Here is a 20,079-nt window from a genome sequence, read left to right as displayed (position 1 = left end):
ACGATACGCTAATGCGTTCGTAAAATACAGCATTTTAGCACAAAATTCAAAATGGCCGACAGCCAAAATGTCCGATATGGGAAAATTTGATATCATTCGACTCGGCATGATGCCCCGAATCCAACGAGACCAAATTCATGATTTTTGGCCAAACCCATCAGAAGTTATAAGTAAAAATAGCCATTTTTCATATCTCCGCACCACTAGGTGGCGCTGCGCCGAAACGCTGCATGTTGCCTCAGGTCATGCTTGTGATGACAGTTACCAAGTTTGGTCTGAATACGATAAAGCGTTGCGGAGATACAGCCTTATGTCTATTTTCGCAAGCACTACGTACAATTCGTTTGCGTGTTTTTCGAAAATGGTTTGAGAAATCACCTTGAATTCCATAACTTTTTGTCGGCATGGTCTGAAGATGATCTGGTTCAATTTTCGTGAAAATTGGAGTAACGGCCTAGGAGGAGTTCGAAAAAGTACGTTTTTCAGAAAATTCAAAATGGCGGAAAAATTTTCATGACGGAAAATGACGTCATATGGTGCAATCGATTCGTCTTGACCCAAGGAATCAGAGGAAAAAAGAAACAAATTTTGTTTCTAGCCCTTATGGTTCAAAAGTTATTAACATAAACATAAGTGCAACTTTGGACAGCTGGTGGCGCTAGAGGGATTGAGTTAGAGACTCCAAATTTGCTATGGACAAAGGTCAGACTGTCCTCTAACTGTGTGCCAAATTTCACAACTTTCCCGCAAGCGGTTCTATGGGCTGCCATAGACTTCAAGAGCGGAAGAAGAAGCGGAAGAATAATAATAAGCGTACGGAACGCCAACAATAACAATAGGTGCCTAAGCACCTTCGGTGCTTGGCCCCTAATAAAGGAATTTTACCTTTTTCCTCCAGCTCAGAGTCAGACTCATCAGAGCTGTCCACTTCCATCTCATCCTCCTCTTCTTCACCCTCAGCTTCCTCACCTTCATCATGATCACTCCCATCCTGCAGAAGTATTGGCATTATTAGAAGCCTTGTAGAACCCCAGGGACAGTAAAGAACTAACTATTTAAATCAGCATATCTTTTGAAAAGGAGAAAGTTTAATTTACCACTTCTGGCTCTTCATTGGCTCTCTCAGAGGCCTCTTTATCCTGCTCGTTATCTGGCCCCTCCTCCTTTATGACACTGTATGACATCAGAAGAATATCATAGAATATCATTATGTGAAATTTAATAAAAGGCAAACCCCTTTACTTAAAGACCCCATGGAATTGTTGACAATCACATTTACTTTGCGGTGTTCATGTATATCCTATTGAAGTTGAGTCCAAAACTCTGATTTAGATTTCATGGGGTCTTTAAATTACTAGGTTCCAAGATCTATTAATAACTGATTTAATCATTCTGCTATTAATAACTGATTTAATCATTCTGTGTTAGTGAATTAGTTGCGCTTTATTATAGGCTACTGAAACTCTGAAGCGACATCACATATTGATCAAATGTGAATATGAGTTGATTGCACATCTTAAAGGGCTTCAAGAATAAAACCCAACTGAATGAAAGATAATTCTAATGGTTTGTTCCAAACCCTAGTGAGCTTCCTACCTAGACAGCATTTTAAGGCAACATAGATGTGCTCCCAACAGAGTAGGTTCCATAATTATGCTGCATAATGGTTTTTTTTCTGAATGACAACCATTTGTATAAGCACAGTTTTACTACAAATACCATGGTTAAACTATGGTTAATGTAACAAATACATGGTTCATTTGTGGTTACCATGGTAACTATATTAACCATGTTTTATTGGTTTATTTGTAGAATAATAAAACCATGGTTAATTTTCATAAGGGTATGCCTCTAAGACATGTTCCTTTGACCTAAATATATACTTTATGGACAAGGCATTTCCAGATCCCACACTGTCAATTTTTTCAGACGAGTGTGTGTTTATGCTTAGTAGAACATCAAATCATTAGCCTAGCAACACGCTAACATTATGGTAAAAATATCTACCATAATACTTGGATGTCACTCAAACTTGACAAGAATCAATAAAAATAGTTCAATCCGATTACAAAGGAACTATTCCATTCTATTTTTGTACTCTCTATTGTTTTTTGTATTTAGGAACACATTGTTAACTTAGCAACATGCTAACGTCAAACTCTACTGTGCACTTCTTTCGAGGAACTCTATTTGGAGTTGCTGCTTATGTTTAAGATCATTCACTTAGGGGGCTCAATTAAGGCAGCTCACTAGGTTTTGAAACAGATTTACAGACTCTAAACCTTTGAACCATTGACATTTATCATGTTACAGTATATTAGAGGTAAGAAGAGGGAAGTGCAACGGGTCAACTTTTCCATGGTGCGGTGACTATAAGGTTAGTGGAACAACAGCATTTAATGACATTCTCCAACCTGGCGTTCTCAAGATCTTCATGAGCACCTTCATCCATCTGCTGAAGTCTTCAAGAGTGAAGGGGTTTGGTGGGGGTGAGGTGAGAGTAAGAGGAACCACAGTGCCAAAGATGAGAAGAACACGTGAGGAACAGGAATACTTCCAAATTCATATACTTTGAAGCTTTTCTTTTGTTTTAAAGAACCTAAACCTTAAATAAAAGAATCTGATTTAAACAAACCTCTCTAGTATAGAGTGCTGCAGGCATGGCATAATGGGTTCTATTCTAACTCAAACTTTCAGGGAAAATGATTTTTTTTTTTTTTTTTTTTTTTTTAAATAAAGACTAAAAGAGTTGGTTGAAGGAAGCTTAGTGATAGTGACACTGAAGTCATGCGAGCATGGATTATATCCTGCTTTTAGCTTTTTACTTCTGGTGATTTGGGCTTCAAACTTCATAAAAGCTGTGTACAATCTCCTGTGTAATTCAATTAAAGTCTTTTTAGAGTGAAGACCTTCTTTGTATCCTTAACTCATATTTTAACCATAAAGGATTTTTTAAAATCAAGTTATGTAATCATGTAAGTGCAGAATTACAGGTGAAGTACTACATTACCCACAATTCTAGAGTGAGATTCACCAATCAGAGAAGCTGTTGTTACCAAGGCCACAGGAATGACGGCAAAAAAAAGGTTGGCAGTGACCACACTCATGAGTCTTTGATAATGACTTATACCGCCTATACTTTGTATTGAACTTAAACTATATTATATTTATAAACAATTACTTCTATTTAATAGTTTTATATTGTACATTTTGGTTTACACTTTATTTTAAAGTTTCCTTGTTAATGTGTAAAATTATACATTTAAGTACTGAGCAATACTAATTAACAACTACTTATAGAGTTATGAAGGTGGAGTTAGAAATATGGTTTAGTTTGGTTTAAGGTTAGTTGCATGTATTTATGAATAATTTACTGTTATTACTACAGGACCTACTGTACATATGTAATATATACAACAAGGACACTGTAAAAAAAAAAAAAAAAAAATCCAAATCCATGTGGGTGAAAAAATCAGATTAGTAGAAATTGTGACAAAGATGTACAGTAATGCATGAATGCATTTGTTTTACAGCATTTTTCAAATGTTTCCTATTGGGAGCAACTCATCACAATGAGGATGCCCGTGAGGCATACAGCAGACCAGAACAATCCCTGACACACCCTCCTTTGTCCAAGGAGAAAAAGGAAATCCGGGTTTCATATTGCTCATGAAACTACACGGTTAAGCATCAGTGTCAGTAGCTTACCTCTTCTTTTTCTTCTTCTCCTTCTTCTTCAGTTTCTCCAGGTCTTTCTTTGCTATTTCAATTATGTCTGCGGCATCTTTTTCAGGTGCAAGGTGGCCGGAGGTAATGGAGGTTGGGCCGGCGTAAAATGAGGAGCGGGTGGAGGCGCGGGACAGGTTCTTCCGCAGGTTTTCATTCACAGCTTCACTCTCTAGTAGCTTTGCCCTAAAGACCACACAAAACACACAAACATTACACACATAAAGGGGTTTAAGAACTTCAGAGATATAGGCGTACAGTGTTTGCATGCATTTACCTGAGCTCCTCAATCTCTTTAATGTAATTGTGGATCATGTTTCCAATCTCTTCACTTCCTTCACCTGCAAAAAATTGAGGTAATTAAAAACTTTTACTTTTAGTCAAGTAATGATATTTTTTTGTTGGGCATGTAAAACCAACGCAAGGAAATAATCCATTTGTGTAGGTGAATCACTTTTTTTTTTTCTTCTTCATCAAAAGGTCAGTAAAAGGAAGTGCTTTATTTTTTGAGTATTCAACCCTGATACTAACCTGGTTTGCAACCCTGTTCCCAAAATTTGTCTGATAACAATTAAAACCAAATTAATGTGTATTTGACATTTTCTAGTAGTGAACATTAAACAGAATACTTAAATTAATGTCTTTAAACAAAACAAAACAACAGAGTAAGGGATGCTGTTTGGGACCTGCTGGATTATAGTTATATAGTACACTGATATTTATTTTTTTATTTTTTTATATTAAAAATATTCATCTGATAATTTTTGAATGTGAATGTTGAACGTGACAAATGTAGTCAGTATTGTGATAAAATAGCAATATTATTAACTTCCCACCATGCTCCAGAAAGAGTCCAAATAATGTTACACAACAATTTACAATAAGGTTTCATTGGAAACATTAGTTAACTACATTAGTTAATATGAACTAACAATGAAGAATACTTCTAAAGCATTTATTAAATTTAGTTAATATTAATCTTAGCATTTACTAATACATTTTTAAGACCAAATGATGTACTGTATCTGTTAACATTAGTTAATGCAGTGTGAACTATAACATGAAAGTTAATTAACTGACATTAAGAAAGGCTAATAAACGCATTAAAAACATACTGTTCATTCTAAGTTCATGTTAGTTTAAAGCAATAAGCCCCAAGAAGCTGTGGCTTACCCCTTAGCTGTTATAAATTCACTGTAAACCACAGCTTCACGGGGCTTATTGTTTTTATAAAATGGTTACCACACAATACAAATATTAAAGCCAAAAAATATGTATCAATGCAACTTTCATGAAGTAAAATAATTAAAAGGCTTCCTTCCACTGGAAAAACTAGTCCCTGACCATGAACAGCAACAGAGGTTACATTTATTACGCCATTAGATGGCGGCAAAGATTGTCTTTATGAGCGAGTCACTCAGTAGCCAAGACCTTTATATTGAAACTTGTTGTGAACATGGAACAAGATGCAAATGACAAATGCTTTGACTAGCGCTGTCAGTGTCAGCAGGGCACGGGAAAACCCATTAAATGTTAAAAGGACAAGATTGCAGCGGACATTCAAATGGATTTTTCATTATGAACACAGGATTGACTGGAAGGAAAATGCTATTTGAATGCAGGTAATACACTCGGTCACTCAATATCTCTCTCACAATACTCATCTACATAATGCAGTGAGCTTCAATGAACAAAAACAATAGAGAACAAACATATGTTTATGTCGCTAAGAGTGGTTGCTAAGACAGACGCAGCAACATACACATTCAGTATGGCGTTATTTTACTGTCAATTGTCGAGAGCACATTATTGTGACGCGAGAGCATATCAATGTAATGCGCGAGCGCAAATCTGTCCGCTCGCGCGCGGATTTCCTCTGCTCTCGCGCAAATCTGTCCGCTCGCGCGCGGATTTCCTTTGCTCTCGCGCAAATCTGGACGCGCGCGCTCAAATATACAGTGCTCTCTTATGAACTGCCTCTCCTCTCGCTCAGATATTGCGTGTGCACGCTCAAACTGTTTCCTGCGTGCTCAAACGTGTCCTGCGCGCTCAAACTGCACGTGCGCTCACGAATCTCTCCGTGCTCTTGCAGAAATTAATTTGCTTTTGGATTAAATGCTATCAAAAGTTATAAACCAATCAGAAGAGACGACTGATCCATGAAAATGCTACATGGAATCTTATTGGCTGAGAGTGAACTGCGCCTGGAATTCTTTCGACAAAAATATATATTTTATTTCTTTACAATTTAATAATATTTATCAAATGTAACCTAGTCTAACTGCATCACATTACAGGTCAAACCCCTATTTATCTAAACAAACAAACAAAAAATGTTTCTTAAAGTTATTGTGGTCATACGTTTTGTGTTGAATTTTAAAAAAAAAAAAATAGGTAACATTTTACAATATGGTTTTTATTTGTTAACATTAGTTAATGTATTATCTAACATGAACTAACAATGTGCAATACATTACTGTAATTATTAATCTTTGTTAACGTTAAAAATACAGCTGTTTGTTGGTTGTTTACTTCACAGTGCATTTAATAATGTTAACAAATACAACATTTGATTTTAATAACGTATTAGTAAATGTTGAAATTAACATTAACAAATATTAATAAATGCTGAAGAAGAGCAATTCATTATTAGTTAATGTTAACTAATGCAGTTAAATAATGATAACGCAACCTTATTGTAAAGTATTACCAACAAACATCTTCTGATTTAAGACCGAACAAGATCAGGGTCAAATCGTCATTCCCTTAATACTTAATGTGGAGATCACATACCACCATAGTCAATTTCTTTTGAGGTCTGGTATAAAACATGACATACAAAAATACCTAAGCTCTTGTGTATGCACGATTAAGCAAAAGAACGCAATCTTATTCCTAAATGACAACGATTCGGTTATGTCTATTAAACCTTTTGAAATTACAATCATACCAGAATATTTAAACCTGCTTTTGCATTGCTGCTGAAAGCAGTGGTCATGTAAGCTATATGTTTTAAACAGCTTCACAAAGTGTTTTCAACAACATACTATTGCTACATCTGTGTTGCAAACATTAAATAATAATGCAAGTATTGCAATAACAATTTATAGTCTGAATATACACTGATTTCAGCAATTAAAATAAGCAGCTAAATGAATGTTGAAACTAATGTTGTAAACATTACAACATTAGTTTGTGTTTGTTGGTAATACTTTACAATAAGGTTGCGTTAACATTATTTAACTGCATTAGTTAACATTAACTAATAATGAATTGCTCTTCTTCAGCATTTATTAATATTTGTTAATGTTAATTTCAACATTTACTAATACGTTATTAAAATCAAATGTTGTATTTGTTAACATTATTAAATGCACTGTGAAGTAAACAACCAACAAACAGCTGTATTTTTAACGTTAACAAAGATTAATAATTACAGTAATGTATTGCACATTGTTAGTTCATGTTAGATAATACATTAACTAATGTTAACAAATAAAAACCTTATTGTAAAATGTTACCTATTTTTTTAAAAAAAATTTCAACACAAAACGTATGACCACAATAACTTTAAGAAACATTTTTTGTTTGTTTGTTTATTTAGATAAATAGGGGTTTGACCTGTAATGTGATGCAGTTAGACTAGGTTACATTTGATAAATATTATTAAATTGTAAAGAAATAAAATATATATTTTTGTCGAAAGAATTCCAGGCGCAGTTCACTCTCAGCCAATAAGATTCCACGTAGCATTTTCATGGATCAGTCGTCTCTTCTGATTGGTTTATAACTTTTGACAGCATTTAATCCAAAAGCAAATTAATTTCTGCAAGAGCACAGAGAGATTCGTGAGCGCACATGTGTAATTTGAGCGCGCAGGACACGTTTGAGCACGCAGGAAACAGTTTGAGCGTGCACACGCAATATCTGAGCGAGAGGAGAGGCAGTTCATAAGAGAACACTGTATATTTGAGCGCACGCGTCCAGATTTGCGCGAGAGCAAAGGAAATCCGTGCGCGAGCGGACAGATTTGCGCGAAAGCAGAGGAAATCCGCGCGTGAGCGTACAGATTTGCGCTCGCGCATTACATTGATATGCTCTCGCGTCACAATAATGTGCTCTCGACAATTGACAGTAAAATAACGCCATAATTCAGTGGCACAGCGATACTTATGTAATGAGGTCAGCTGTATGTTTTTGGGAATTTTATAATGGCTTCGAACGCAGCTCAATCAATCAGAATCAAGGGCCGGAAAAATCCCGATTTATAAAATGCATTAACTAATGTTAACAAATGAGACCTTATTGTATTACAATATACAGTTACACATCGAATGTCACAATTTTAAAGAATATTCCATTTGTCAATAGGGCAAAAGTCATGCGGTGACAGGGCTGAACCAAAATACCAGACACTAAATATTATGGTTTGGATAAATTTCATACTGTGTTGAGGAGGCATTTAATGTGTATGAAATGAACTATACCTCTCTTGCGAAGTATTAGCATTATTATTACTAGTTTATCTAAAAGATCTTTTGTGAGTACCTGCTCTGGCGAGGGTCTGGTTGGCCTGGTCGCTCAGTAGCTGGGTGAGTCTGGCTCTCTGGGCATCAATGGTTTCCTGCATTGCTTTCACTCGTACACGCAGGTTATTGTTTTCAGTCTGCAGCATGGAATTCTCATGCACCATGTCATTGATGCTTTCCAGTCCATCCTCGCCAACCATACGCTTGCCCTGTTTCAAAAATAAATATATAAAATTGAACATATTATTATTATTATTTTAAATTTGCAATAAGTAGTTTAATTAAAATTAAAATTAAAATAATGTTACAAATAATCATTTGAATTTTACTTTTTTAAATTAGGAAAACTAATTTCCTATATTATATTATATAAACAATATACTACTCACATATCACATAACATATTCAATTCTGACACAAACTTGAAATAAATATGGACTGAACATTGCAGCACAAACCGTCTTGTACTCCATGAGCTCTATTTGCAGACGGGCGATCTCTGTTCTCAGAGCGCTGATCTGTTGACTGGCCCGGTCCTGGTTCACCATCACTTTGTTCTTGATGTTGCGAGCGCGGTTCGCATATTTCAGCGTGTTTAGGGTCTCCATGAAGTCTCTGTCTGACGGACTGATGCAGGCGATCATTATCGTCTGACTGGAAGTCACAAGGGAAAGGCAACATTTAAAAAAAAAAACTGCAGAAATATCTGGATTAGTGTACCTTAGTGTAGTTAAAAAATTTACCTGTTTCCTCCCAGGGAATCTTGAAGCAGGCGAGTGAGTTTGGAGTCACGGTAAGGCACATGTGTGGAGCGTTTGCTCCTGTCACCCAGAGCGCTGATCACATTGCCCAGAGCCAACTTTACCACCACAAAACAAAGACAAAATGATTAGTTATCAGAGGTGATATACAAAATATACAATAAATGACTCACATTAAAATAATTGTTTACTAATATTATGTAATTTTACTAAGAATGTTGTTCCAAACCTGGCATCATTATCATCCATTTCATTACATCTATTTTATCTATCAGCTATAATAATTTTTATGGAACACAAAAAGTAGAACACAGTTCTTCCCATTTAATTGCAGTCTATCAAGCTCCAAAAAAAATAAAAAATAAATAAATAATTGTAAATAATAATAAAAACAATATTTCAAAAATTCACTATACATTCTGATATTCATTGTAGTGTCATTTTCTCCTTTGTGTTTTGTGTTTCACAGAAAAAAAAACAGCCTTCAGTTCAGGGCTGCACGATTAATCAAAATAAAATTGAAATTACAATCCAGCTTAGTGCGATTATCAAATTGCAAAGGATACGTCAAATAAAAGTTTGATGGTTTAACATTTATTTTTATCAGAAAGATGTTTTCCTTAATTCATGGAGTCCTACTTCAACTTTCATACAACATCAGGGTAAGTAAATAAATAAAGATTATTTCTTTGAATAAATCATTCTTTTAATGCCGGTTTGTTCTCTGAAAAAACCACCAGGTGGCAGTCACACTAGCAGCAGGTGGGTATGAATGGATGTAATGTGGAATATCCTGCTTCCCACAGGTCTTTAATGCCAGACTCTAGCTCTCTTGATTTTACTAATATATCAGTTTAAGAGATCCAGTAAACATGCTTAAATAATTATACTTTATTAATTATTTTGTAGTAAAACTGGATATACCTTAACAGAAAAAGTTAATTAAGTGATTTTATCATACTGAAATCATATTACCACACATATTGTTTAGGTCTTGTAGCAATACTGTGAGTATTTTATAGTTTATACCCCTTTACATTTTAACTTCTGTTCTTACCAGTCCACAGTTGATAGAAATGCCCTCTTTGGCCCGGTCCCCTGTGGCCCCTGTTCTCTTCAGTCGTTCAGAGCCGGCTAAATCCACAAAGTGAAACTTAGCCGTTAGCGTCTCAAACTCATTCATCTCTGTGGAGCCATTCACCAGTCTGTTATCGGTCTCTGTGTCCTGGAAAGCAACATAAAATTAAAAACTGAAGGATGTACAGTTATTATTATAGAGCTCAATCTACTTAAAAATTCCAATAAAATAAAGCTATTTACACTTATTTTAAATTTGTGGGGCATTTAACAGAGTTTTACTGAAGGTTGTCAATGAATATGAATAAATATCACAAGAAACGCTCTTTAACAGCTGTGTGCTGAGAGTAATCAGAGTTGAACAGCTGAGAGAAAGTTTTCCAGCTGTGGGAGTTTTGACACCCTACATTGTCTGAGGCACAGACGCGAACTTGGCACAGGTGGATGGTGAAGATGGCATGGGATCGTGAGCTCTGAACATTCATCTGAGTGCTGGCGGTGGTGCGGGACAGAGCGCCCAATTTGAGACACTGCAGCATCTGAAAGAGACAGAGAAGAGAATTCTGGGTAATTCAGCTCTTGAGAGTGCGATAGACAATGTAGCATAACATTCATTGATGAACCAATAAACTTTAAAATACCTGATAATCTTTTTAAAAATAATAATATAATTTACTATAATACTATATAAATAATATAACTGTTTTTGTTGTAATAAAAAACAGACAAACTTTATTTTATATTAATAAAAAATGAACTTAGAGATTACTTCAAGACTTACTTGAAAACAATTGCTTTTTATTTTATTAACTTTTATTAACTTAAAATCTAGCTAAAAATGACAAACTAAAACAAAACAAACATTTTACAAAATTTTAAATAAGAAAATAAAAAAAAATGCAAATAAAAATAAACTTTAAAAAAGGACTTAAAGATAATTTTGTATTTATAAAAACAGACAAATCTAAAAGTAAAGATTACTAATAAACATAACAGACATTTTTATTAACAATTTTGAAAAACTTAAAAAAAATGTTAATATAAAATATTAATTAATTTATTAAAATTAATTTATTAATAATATTAAAATTAACATTTATGAATGAAGATAATTGATTTTATTTATTTTGTATTTTTTTATAATGATTAATAATAAAGATAACATTATTTTTTTTGAAGAAAAGCCTTGAAAAACTTTTAATTTAATAAAATTAAATAAATAAATAAATAAATAAATAAATAAATATATATATATATATATATATATATTATTATTATTATTTTTTTTTTTTATAAATTTTAGCAAGTGCAGAAAGGCTCAAGACATAGTATAAAACCAACCTCTGTTTCTGAGCTAACGGTTCGTGTTGTGACTCCAACTGTGTAAATTCCTCCATTGGCATCTTCATGGATTTTAATGTGGGATTTCTGCTTGCGGGCCTCCGCATCTTGAGTGGAATCAAACAGGTCCAGCACCTCCTCATTGTACAACTATGAAACAAAACACCGCACCTTAGACAGCTAAAAACATGCAGAAGTGGTTATGTAATTAATTAGCCAAGCTCAGACATGCATGCTAAAATCTCTAACGTCTTCCAATGTTACGACAGGCGTGTTATTTGTGGTGCGCTGTCAACACCACCCTTTGCATGCCGGCATGATGGCAGCTCCGCTACACTTATCACAGGATAAATTTAAACCTCAGTGCTGATATGGAGAGATAACTCAACATCTTCACTTCCATTAACACCAAAAATAACATGTCTGTCAGTCATAAGATTGCTAAAGGCATTTTCTTGAGCTTAGATTAAACTAGACCACAAGAGTGGGGGTTGTTATTCACCTCTAAGAACTGGGCGTTGACCTTAAACTCGGGTACGGGTCGCCCTTGTTCTGTGGCGGCCTGTCTGCGCTCCTCGATGCCCCTGAAGAGGTGGTTGATCGCCCGTGGTATAATTCCCAACTCCTCATCAGTGATGTTCACGTCAAAGCCCGTGCCCATGGTGTACGTCTTTCCTGAACCAGTCTGAAAAGATTCAGGAGGAGGCAGGGTAAACAAGACCACTCAAACAGAAGATATTTTAATCAACTTTTGGTGTGTTCTGAAGTTCTTCCTTGTGCATCAAGGAATATTCCAGATCATTTTCAACTAAAACTAAAGAGAATCACCAGCGATATACAGTCAAACCAAAAATTATTTAGACATTTTTGATATTTTGATATATATTTTTACTAGTGGATGCAGGACACTATAGTTCATTTATGTAAGTGAGGATAGCAAAATAAAGTAAACTGTGACATATTATACCCAAACATTCTTCATACAGTGGACTACCAGTAAAATTGATTAAAAAGTTGGAACCACAAATTATTTAGACACTTTGACCTGACCATGTTTAGCTTAAGTGTTATCTTTTTCTGACACAATTTAACTCTGAGATTGTCATGTTTTATTACCATTTTTTGTAAACTATAGTGAATAAACTGTATTAATGAATCAAAAGTTAAAGGTGTCTGAATAAATTTTGGTTTGACTGTACATGCAATGAATAAATACATGCTGTCAATTACCCCCCAAAAAAGAAAAAGAAAAAATACTTGTCCCTCAGTTTGTACAAACAAACAAGATTTGTATTGTATGAAGCTTGTATTTAAAAATAAAAAATATATTAGTAGACTAAAATATATACTACAAAAAATAATTTTGACTTGTTCCCCAGTTTGTACAAACATAATAATAATAATAATAATAATAATAATAATAATAATAATAATATATAAATAAATATATAATGAAAGTCAATGGGCCAAGAGTTCTGGAGGGTTTAAATGTAAAAATGTGAAACTTGTATTGTTTTTTTGTTTTTTTTGGAGTGAAATATATGCCATAAAAATAATTTAAACTTGACCTTCATTTTGTTACAAACAAGAAAAACCTTAATTATAATGGAAGTCAATGGGGCAAGAGTAATGGAGGGTTTAAACAACCTGATTCGTAACAAAGCACTGTTCGCCAGAGGAGAACTGGCCCCCCGACTAAGCCTGGTTTCTCCAAAGGTTTTTTTCTCCATTTTAACACCTATTTGCCACTTGTTTGCTAACTGATGTCACCTGTTGGAGTTTGGGTTCCTTGCCGCTGTCGCCTTTGGCTTGCTTAGTTGGGGACACTTGACTTGACATTTGATATTCAACAGTATTCTTGACATTTATTCAACAGTGCTTTGATCTGCCTGCATTGACACTATTCTTTAAGAGCTGCTGTGCAGCCAAAATGATGTACCAGTTATCAATGTAAAGCTACTTTGACACAATCTGCATTGTAAAAATTGCTATATAAATAAAGGTGACTTGACTTGACTTAACAGAAACATGTGAAGCTTTTTCAAAAGAGAATTTACATGAATTTTCTAAAAAAATTGACTTGTTCCTCAATTTGTAAATAAATAAATAAATAAATAAATACCTTTAATAAAAACTTTTACAGTAATGCAGTTACAATGGAAGTCGAATTGGCCAGAGTTACGAATGGTTTAAACAGAAAAGAAATGTGAAGCTTTTTAAAAAAAAATATTTTACATGAATCGAGTAAAGAAAAATGTGGGATTGACAGAGTGGAGCAAGTAGTTAGAGCATCAAAGAACTGAGACAGTCATGATTTGAAAACGTCATTATTTTTGCCATTTAGTTGATTGACACTTTTAAACAGTTTTACAAATTAATAGACACAAATTTCTGTGGTAATCAACATCAGGCCACAAATTTTCCTTTGAGGAATGAGGAAATTATACTGAATCTCTTCATACTCATTTAGGTCTTAAAGTGCCCCTACTATGCTTTTTTGAATATTACCTTTCATGCAGTGTCTAATATAGCTGTTCGTGAATGTAAGGATGAAAGGTCTGAAAAGTTTTAAAGATCAAAGTGCACGACAAATACAGTTATTGTCTCCTAAAAGAAAGAATCAATTCTGAACTTCTGAACTGCGATTCCAGTCTCACTTCCTGTATGTAATAATGTAAGAAATTTGCATAATGCCAGCCTATGGTCTTTGTTGTCTGCTCGTGAGCAATGTCTACTTTGACCCGCCCAGGCTCAAACACTGTAGTTGTAGCTGAGGCCTGAAAGAGTTTGGTTTGCATTGTCACCATGGCGAGAAGACGCTGTTTTCTCCATTGCGAATCCACTTTGCATACACTTGCGCTGGAATTGGTATTAAAAAATCCAGCGCTATCCTTACTGTTAATATTACTGTGTATCAATCCCTGAGGAAGAGCTGGAATTCAGAATAGGCTAACAGACTGAGCTGTCTGACCAATCAGAGCAGAGAAGGCTCAAGAAAAGAGGGGTTTAGAGAGACTGAATCTTCTAACAAACCGTTTTCAGACTCTTTAAGAAATGTGGTGATGTGAAATCTACAGTATATTATGAAAAAATTACAGTGTATTGTATGAGAGCCTTAGGAAACTTTAAATAGGGACACTTTAAAAAAAGGCACAGGAAAACCTGCCTGTGCTGTTGATGTGTGGTAAATGTGAAGCAGAGAGGAGGGAGAGAGCTCAGACAAAAGAAGTTTGGGGTCTCTGTTGTCATAGACACATAGAGGAATGACACACAGGGCCTGTGCCACATCACCCACTGAAAGAGACGCTGACAGGAAGACAAGACCCCCGAACAACAGGGGGAGAATTAACAAAGCCAAAGAAAGACTGACAAAGAGTCTGGGATTCTCATGAGGGAGAGTTTTTTTTTTTTTTTTTAACCATACAAAAGGGATTAGATTCGAAATTTTTAATAATCTATTAGTGTGAAGAAAAAAAAAAGATTGCAGTGTTCTTGTCAGAACACGTCTGTGGTTCAGGTTCTGACAGAAGTGTCATGGTTTGTTTGCTTTGCTTTGCTTTGCTTGATGTGTGCTGGTCCACAACTGCTGATAACTGCTTTTCCTTTGTAAAATAAATAGATAAATAAAAATAAATACATTTTTAAAACTTTTTTTAAACTAGAATAAATAAATAAGGAAAACTATACACAGTTATATATTTAGTGGTTAAAATGCCATTATAACTATGATTAAAAATGTAGTTAGCAACTGAAGCTATTTGAGGGTGCATGTTTTTAAATGAATAATTATCAAATGGTCTATTTTTCTAGTCTTATACTAGTGTACTGCAGGGATGACATATTTTTGTAGGCCAAAACCTGGAAATGAGTTAGCATTTTTTTTAAAAGCTTTTACTTGTCTTTAAAAAGGCGGTTGCTAACAAATGGCTAAATGGGACTACAGAGGTTGTCAGGGATGGAAAAAAATAGTCACACATGGCTCCTTAGCGGTCAAAAATGACAGACATAGGAAATTAATGGGAAACTCAGAGAATCTTTTGGTGCTAAAAACTACAATTCAGCCATTGTGCAGAAAAAAAGTGCACAGCAATGAAGGGATGACACTCAAAAATGTCAAGAGTGCTAAAAAGACATCCACCCCCTCCCCCCACAATATATACATGAACTAGTGTGACTATAACACAGAGCAAGTTTTTTGCAAATGTGTGAAATAAAATCAATAATTCAGCCACAAAGCAGTAAAAAAAATTAAGAGCAAGGAAGAGATTACACAAAACTACAAAACAGACACACTCACTCAAACACACACAGAGACACACATACACACAACACACTATTATACAAACAAATGAACTGGTTTTGCTGTAACAATATGGTAAATTTGAGTCAAAAGACTCAAATAAGAGAATGAAATCAGATCAGGCCCAGATTTATTAACCTGTTATAAAACATACCTGTTCATTTTTGTTATATTTTTATGAATTTTATGTTATGTGTAGGGTTGGGAATCGTAATAAATTTTACGGTTCTGGTTCCGATTTTGGTTCTGCCTAACGATTCCGGTTCCAGTTCCATTAAAATGATTAAACAACTGATAAGAAATAGTAGTAAGTGAAAAATGCACAATACTTGACTCAGACAGTCCTTTTTGTGTTTATTATTCTTGTAAAATTAATTTAACAGGCTGCTAATCTCTAACACTTTACAATAGGAATGTTGTCCCATTCTTGTCTAATAAAGGCTTCTAGCTGCTCAACTGTCTTAGGTCTTCTTTGTCGCATCTTCCTTTTAATGATGCGCCAAATGTTTTCTATAGGTGAAAGATCTGGACTGCAGGCTGGCCATTTCAGTACCAGGATCCTTCTTCTACGCAACCATGATGTTGTAATTGATGCAGTATGTGGTCTGGCATTGTTATGTTGGAAAATGCAAGGTCTTCCCTGAAAGAGACGACGTCTGGATGGGAGCATATGTTGTTCTAGAGCTTGGATATACCTTTCAGCATTGATGGTGCCTTTCCAGATGTGTAAGCTGCCCATGCCACACGCACTCATGCAACCCCATACCATGAGAGATGCAGGCTTCTGAACTGAGCGCTAATAACAACTTGGGTTGTCCTTGTCCTCTTTAGTCCGGATGACATGGCGTCCCAGTTTTCCAAAAAGAACTTCAAATTTTGATTCGTCTGACCACAGAACAGTTTTCCACTTTGCCACAGTCCATTTTAAATGAGCTTTGGCCCAGAGAAAACGCCTGCGCTTCTGGATCATGTTTAGATATGGCTTCTTTTTTGACCTATAGAGTTTTAGCCGGCAATGGCGAATGGCACGGTGGATTGTGTTCACCGACAATGTTTTCTGGAAGTATTCCTGAGCCCATGTTGTGATTTCCATTACAGTAGCATTCCTGTATGTGATGCAGTGCCGTCTAAGGGCCCGAAGTATGGGCATCCAGTATGGCTTTCCGGCCTTGACCCTTACGCACAGAGATTGTTCCAGATTCTCTGAATCTTTGGATGATATTATGCACTGTAGATGATGATAACTTCAAACTCTTTGCAATTTTTCTCTGAGAAACTCCTTTCTGATATTGCTCCACTATTTTTCGCCACAGCATTGGGGGAATTGGTGATCCTCTGCCCATCTTGACTTCTGAGAGACACTGCCACTCTGAGAGGCTCTTTTTATACCCAATCATGTTGCCAATTGACCTAATAAGTTGCAAACTCCAGCTGTTCCTTATATGTACATTTAACTTTTCCGGTCTCTTATTGCTACCTGTCCCAACTTTTTTGGAATGTGTAGCTCTCTTGAAATCCAAAATGAGCCAATATTTGGCATGACATTTAAAAAAAATGTCTAACTTTCAACATTTGATATGTTATCTATATTCTATTGTGAATAAAATATAAGTTTATGAGATTTGTAAATTATTGCATTCCTTTTTTATTCACAATTTGTACAGTGTCCCAACTTTTTTGGAATCGGGTTTGTATCTACACATGACAACTCTCTTCAGATCAACGGCATCTCGAACACGGATTTGAATGACACGATTTTATTTTTGTAAAAGGTTTAATATACATGGGTGAATTGTTTAGGAATTAGATCATATGGGTGATGAAATCGAGAATGCCATCTTTTAAAGATTAATCTTGCAACTTTGTGCACCCCTCTCTCTATCTCTCTCTCTCCATTGATATCTGACGTATATGAGTAGCGCGAGGGCTTTTCAGTACATTCATTGGTATAATATTCATGAGGTGAGACATCTCTATTAAAGGATACACTCCCCGCACTTCGCCAACCCATCACACCAGAACCATTTTCGGAACCGAAATCCTAACCCTAGTTATGTTTAACAAAATGTCCTTCTCTGTGTTCAGGTTTGACTATAGAAAAAATTTATGCAAAAACTGACACTTCAAATTAACATGTCAAACAACCCCAAAAAAAATATAAAATAAAAAATGAAAATAAAAATCTAAACCTTGACAAAAAGTAGTCTTTGAGAATGTCTAAGTATAAATCCAAATCCACAACTTAATAAAAACCACTAGAGAATTTACAACTTTATATAGAACTATATAGGAATGTTATATAGAACTATATAGGAATCTAGTGGTTACACTATGGCATTACATAAGTTTTCCTGAAAAAAAAAAAAAAAAAACATACATTCCAAGGCTTCGGTCACTTTTGTCCATGAAGGAGCCCTAAACGAAGAGGACCAGAGGGTTAAAAAAAAAAAAAAAAAAAAAAAACAATTCTGGGTTTAGGCAAACCTAAACATTTTCAGTGTGGACTGAATTACTTCGCTACATCAATGGTATATTCAGTTTCTTGTCAGTTTAAATGGAATTTTACAGTCTTACCTGTCCATATGCGAAGATAGTGGCATTATATCCTTCAAAACAGCCTTCGATGAGTTTCTCAGTGCAGTTGCTGTAGATACTGTCCTGCTGTGAGTCCATGTCAAAAACATAGTCAAATGTAAAGGCCTTGTCCTTTCCTAGGACAACCTGGGGCTCCCCAGGGGTCACGAACGTGCAGATGTGACATCCCTCTATCTTTTCCTTTGCCAACTGTGGACGAACCCTAAAAAAATAGAGAGTTTTGAGTGAAGTCATTTATCAGAATAAATGTGTTTATGTTGAAACAATGTTTGGTCATTAAAATGATCAAATAACTTTACTATAATAATCTATTGATCAGATATTCAATATATTTATTGTGATACTTGTGTCAAATTTAAAGTGAATGGATACAGTCAAGAGAGTTATGACCTCTTGCATGGGACAAGTCAATATCCCAATTTTTACAGTGGATAAAGAAATAGGATGTTTATAACTAGATATTCATGCTTGGTTATTTATATTTTACGTAACAGTTTTTCTAACAAATCTAAAATTTCTAAAAAAAAAAAGAAAAAAAAAAAGAAAAATTAATGGAATTTGTGCCTCTAATGCTTTCAATAAAGTCTTCAAAAATACTGTATTTGTAGAAAGTGCAATAAACAGTCCAATCCTGAGTCAGTTTATGAACACAGACGCTCTCTGTTAGAGCATAGCAAGAGAGGAAGCTCTGGCAACACGATAGGTAAACAGTCACACCCTGGGATTCATTTACTCACGTTTTCTGTTTTCATTATTCAGACCTTTCCTCTAACACAACCAGCTGCTCTGCCTTTAACTTTTTAGCCCTTATTACATTCATTTTTGAAGGGGTTGTATCAAAGAAAAACAGATTTTTCTTGCTTTTTGAAATTTAAAATACATTTATGTAAGTGCTTAATTTGTAAATTCCGAGGCCCTGGAAAAAAAGTGGTTGTTTATAGTCTACGCTTTTTAAATCTGGCCATTGTATTTACACTACATAATACATAAAATTTGTGTTAACTTGTTAATTTGAGCATTTTGGAAATGTGCCGTAGTACGGAGCCTGGGAAGAAATCTGTACAAGACCAGACCAAGACCAAGCAAATCCATGGCAACAGTTTTGCAATTCGTCCCCTCAGTTTATAAACTGTACTCACTGTAACGGATGGTTAACTTAAAGGAGAGTTTTCATCGATCCATTTGTATCAAGCTTCCTTAAGGGACTTTTATTTTGGTAAGCGACTTGATGCGCGACCTATGTGCGTGACATTTGGACTGTATAAAGTGGGGCCCATTTCCGCCAGGTGTATGTGTGTGTGTACGCTGATTGAAGGACGCAGCTTGCCGTTTCTCTCCTATTGTATTTTTGTGCATCCCACTAGAGGGTTATAAGGTAAACGAGTTATTTTCTTCTGTTGTGTAACTGTATTGTTTTGTTATGTTGGGTTTGTGTAAGAGTTATAGTGTTTGTTTGTTTTGTTTTTTGTTTATTTGCTGTAGCTCTTACGGTGTCTACATGAGTGTCACGAATAAAACGTTAATGGAAAAATCTGTTTAAGGAGCATCGGACCATCATTCCAGTGGGGTAGCAACACTCACAGATTCTTAAATTGTTCCCTCGGTTTAATAAATAACGTGGATTAATAAACAAATTTCCAGTCCATGTACTCAGATTTGTTAACCGTACCTTCGGTTTTTCAATCCATACCCACAAATTCACAATCCATGCCCACACTTTCGCAATCTGTTCATCATTTGAAAAATCTGT

The 20,079-nt window shown here is 35.1% G+C and overlaps 1 protein-coding gene across 3 annotated transcripts in view; it reads right to left on the bottom strand.

Annotated features, from left to right (window-relative positions):
- Positions 1-20,079, bottom strand: part of LOC125244739 (kinesin-like protein KIF21A) — a 65,234-nt gene that overhangs the window by 24,769 nt on the left and 20,386 nt on the right. For 2 of the 3 annotated variants that reach the window (XM_048154955.1, XM_048154956.1), the window contains exons 2-14: positions 18,309-18,531; positions 11,937-12,119; positions 11,435-11,584; positions 10,501-10,632; positions 10,074-10,241; positions 8,999-9,114; positions 8,714-8,909; positions 8,275-8,464; positions 4,004-4,067; positions 3,709-3,912; positions 2,415-2,462; positions 1,098-1,173; positions 886-991 (exon numbers count right to left, since the gene is read on the bottom strand). In XM_048154955.1, the coding sequence (XP_048010912.1) occupies positions 886-991; positions 1,098-1,173; positions 2,415-2,462; positions 3,709-3,912; positions 4,004-4,067; positions 8,275-8,464; positions 8,714-8,909; positions 8,999-9,114; positions 10,074-10,241; positions 10,501-10,632; positions 11,435-11,584; positions 11,937-12,119; positions 18,309-18,531 (1,856 nt within the window). The remainder of the gene's footprint in view (positions 1-885; positions 992-1,097; positions 1,174-2,414; positions 2,463-3,708; positions 3,913-4,003; positions 4,068-8,274; positions 8,465-8,713; positions 8,910-8,998; positions 9,115-10,073; positions 10,242-10,500; positions 10,633-11,434; positions 11,585-11,936; positions 12,120-18,308; positions 18,532-20,079) is intronic. The other variant, XM_048154957.1, reaches the window with a different exon arrangement.

This window comes from Megalobrama amblycephala, linkage group LG14 (assembly GCF_018812025.1).
Source record: "Megalobrama amblycephala isolate DHTTF-2021 linkage group LG14, ASM1881202v1, whole genome shotgun sequence".
NCBI lineage: Eukaryota > Metazoa > Chordata > Actinopteri > Cypriniformes > Xenocyprididae > Megalobrama > Megalobrama amblycephala.
The sequence above is the reverse complement of the archived record's forward strand: the minus strand, read 5'-3'. Positions and strand labels throughout refer to the sequence as shown.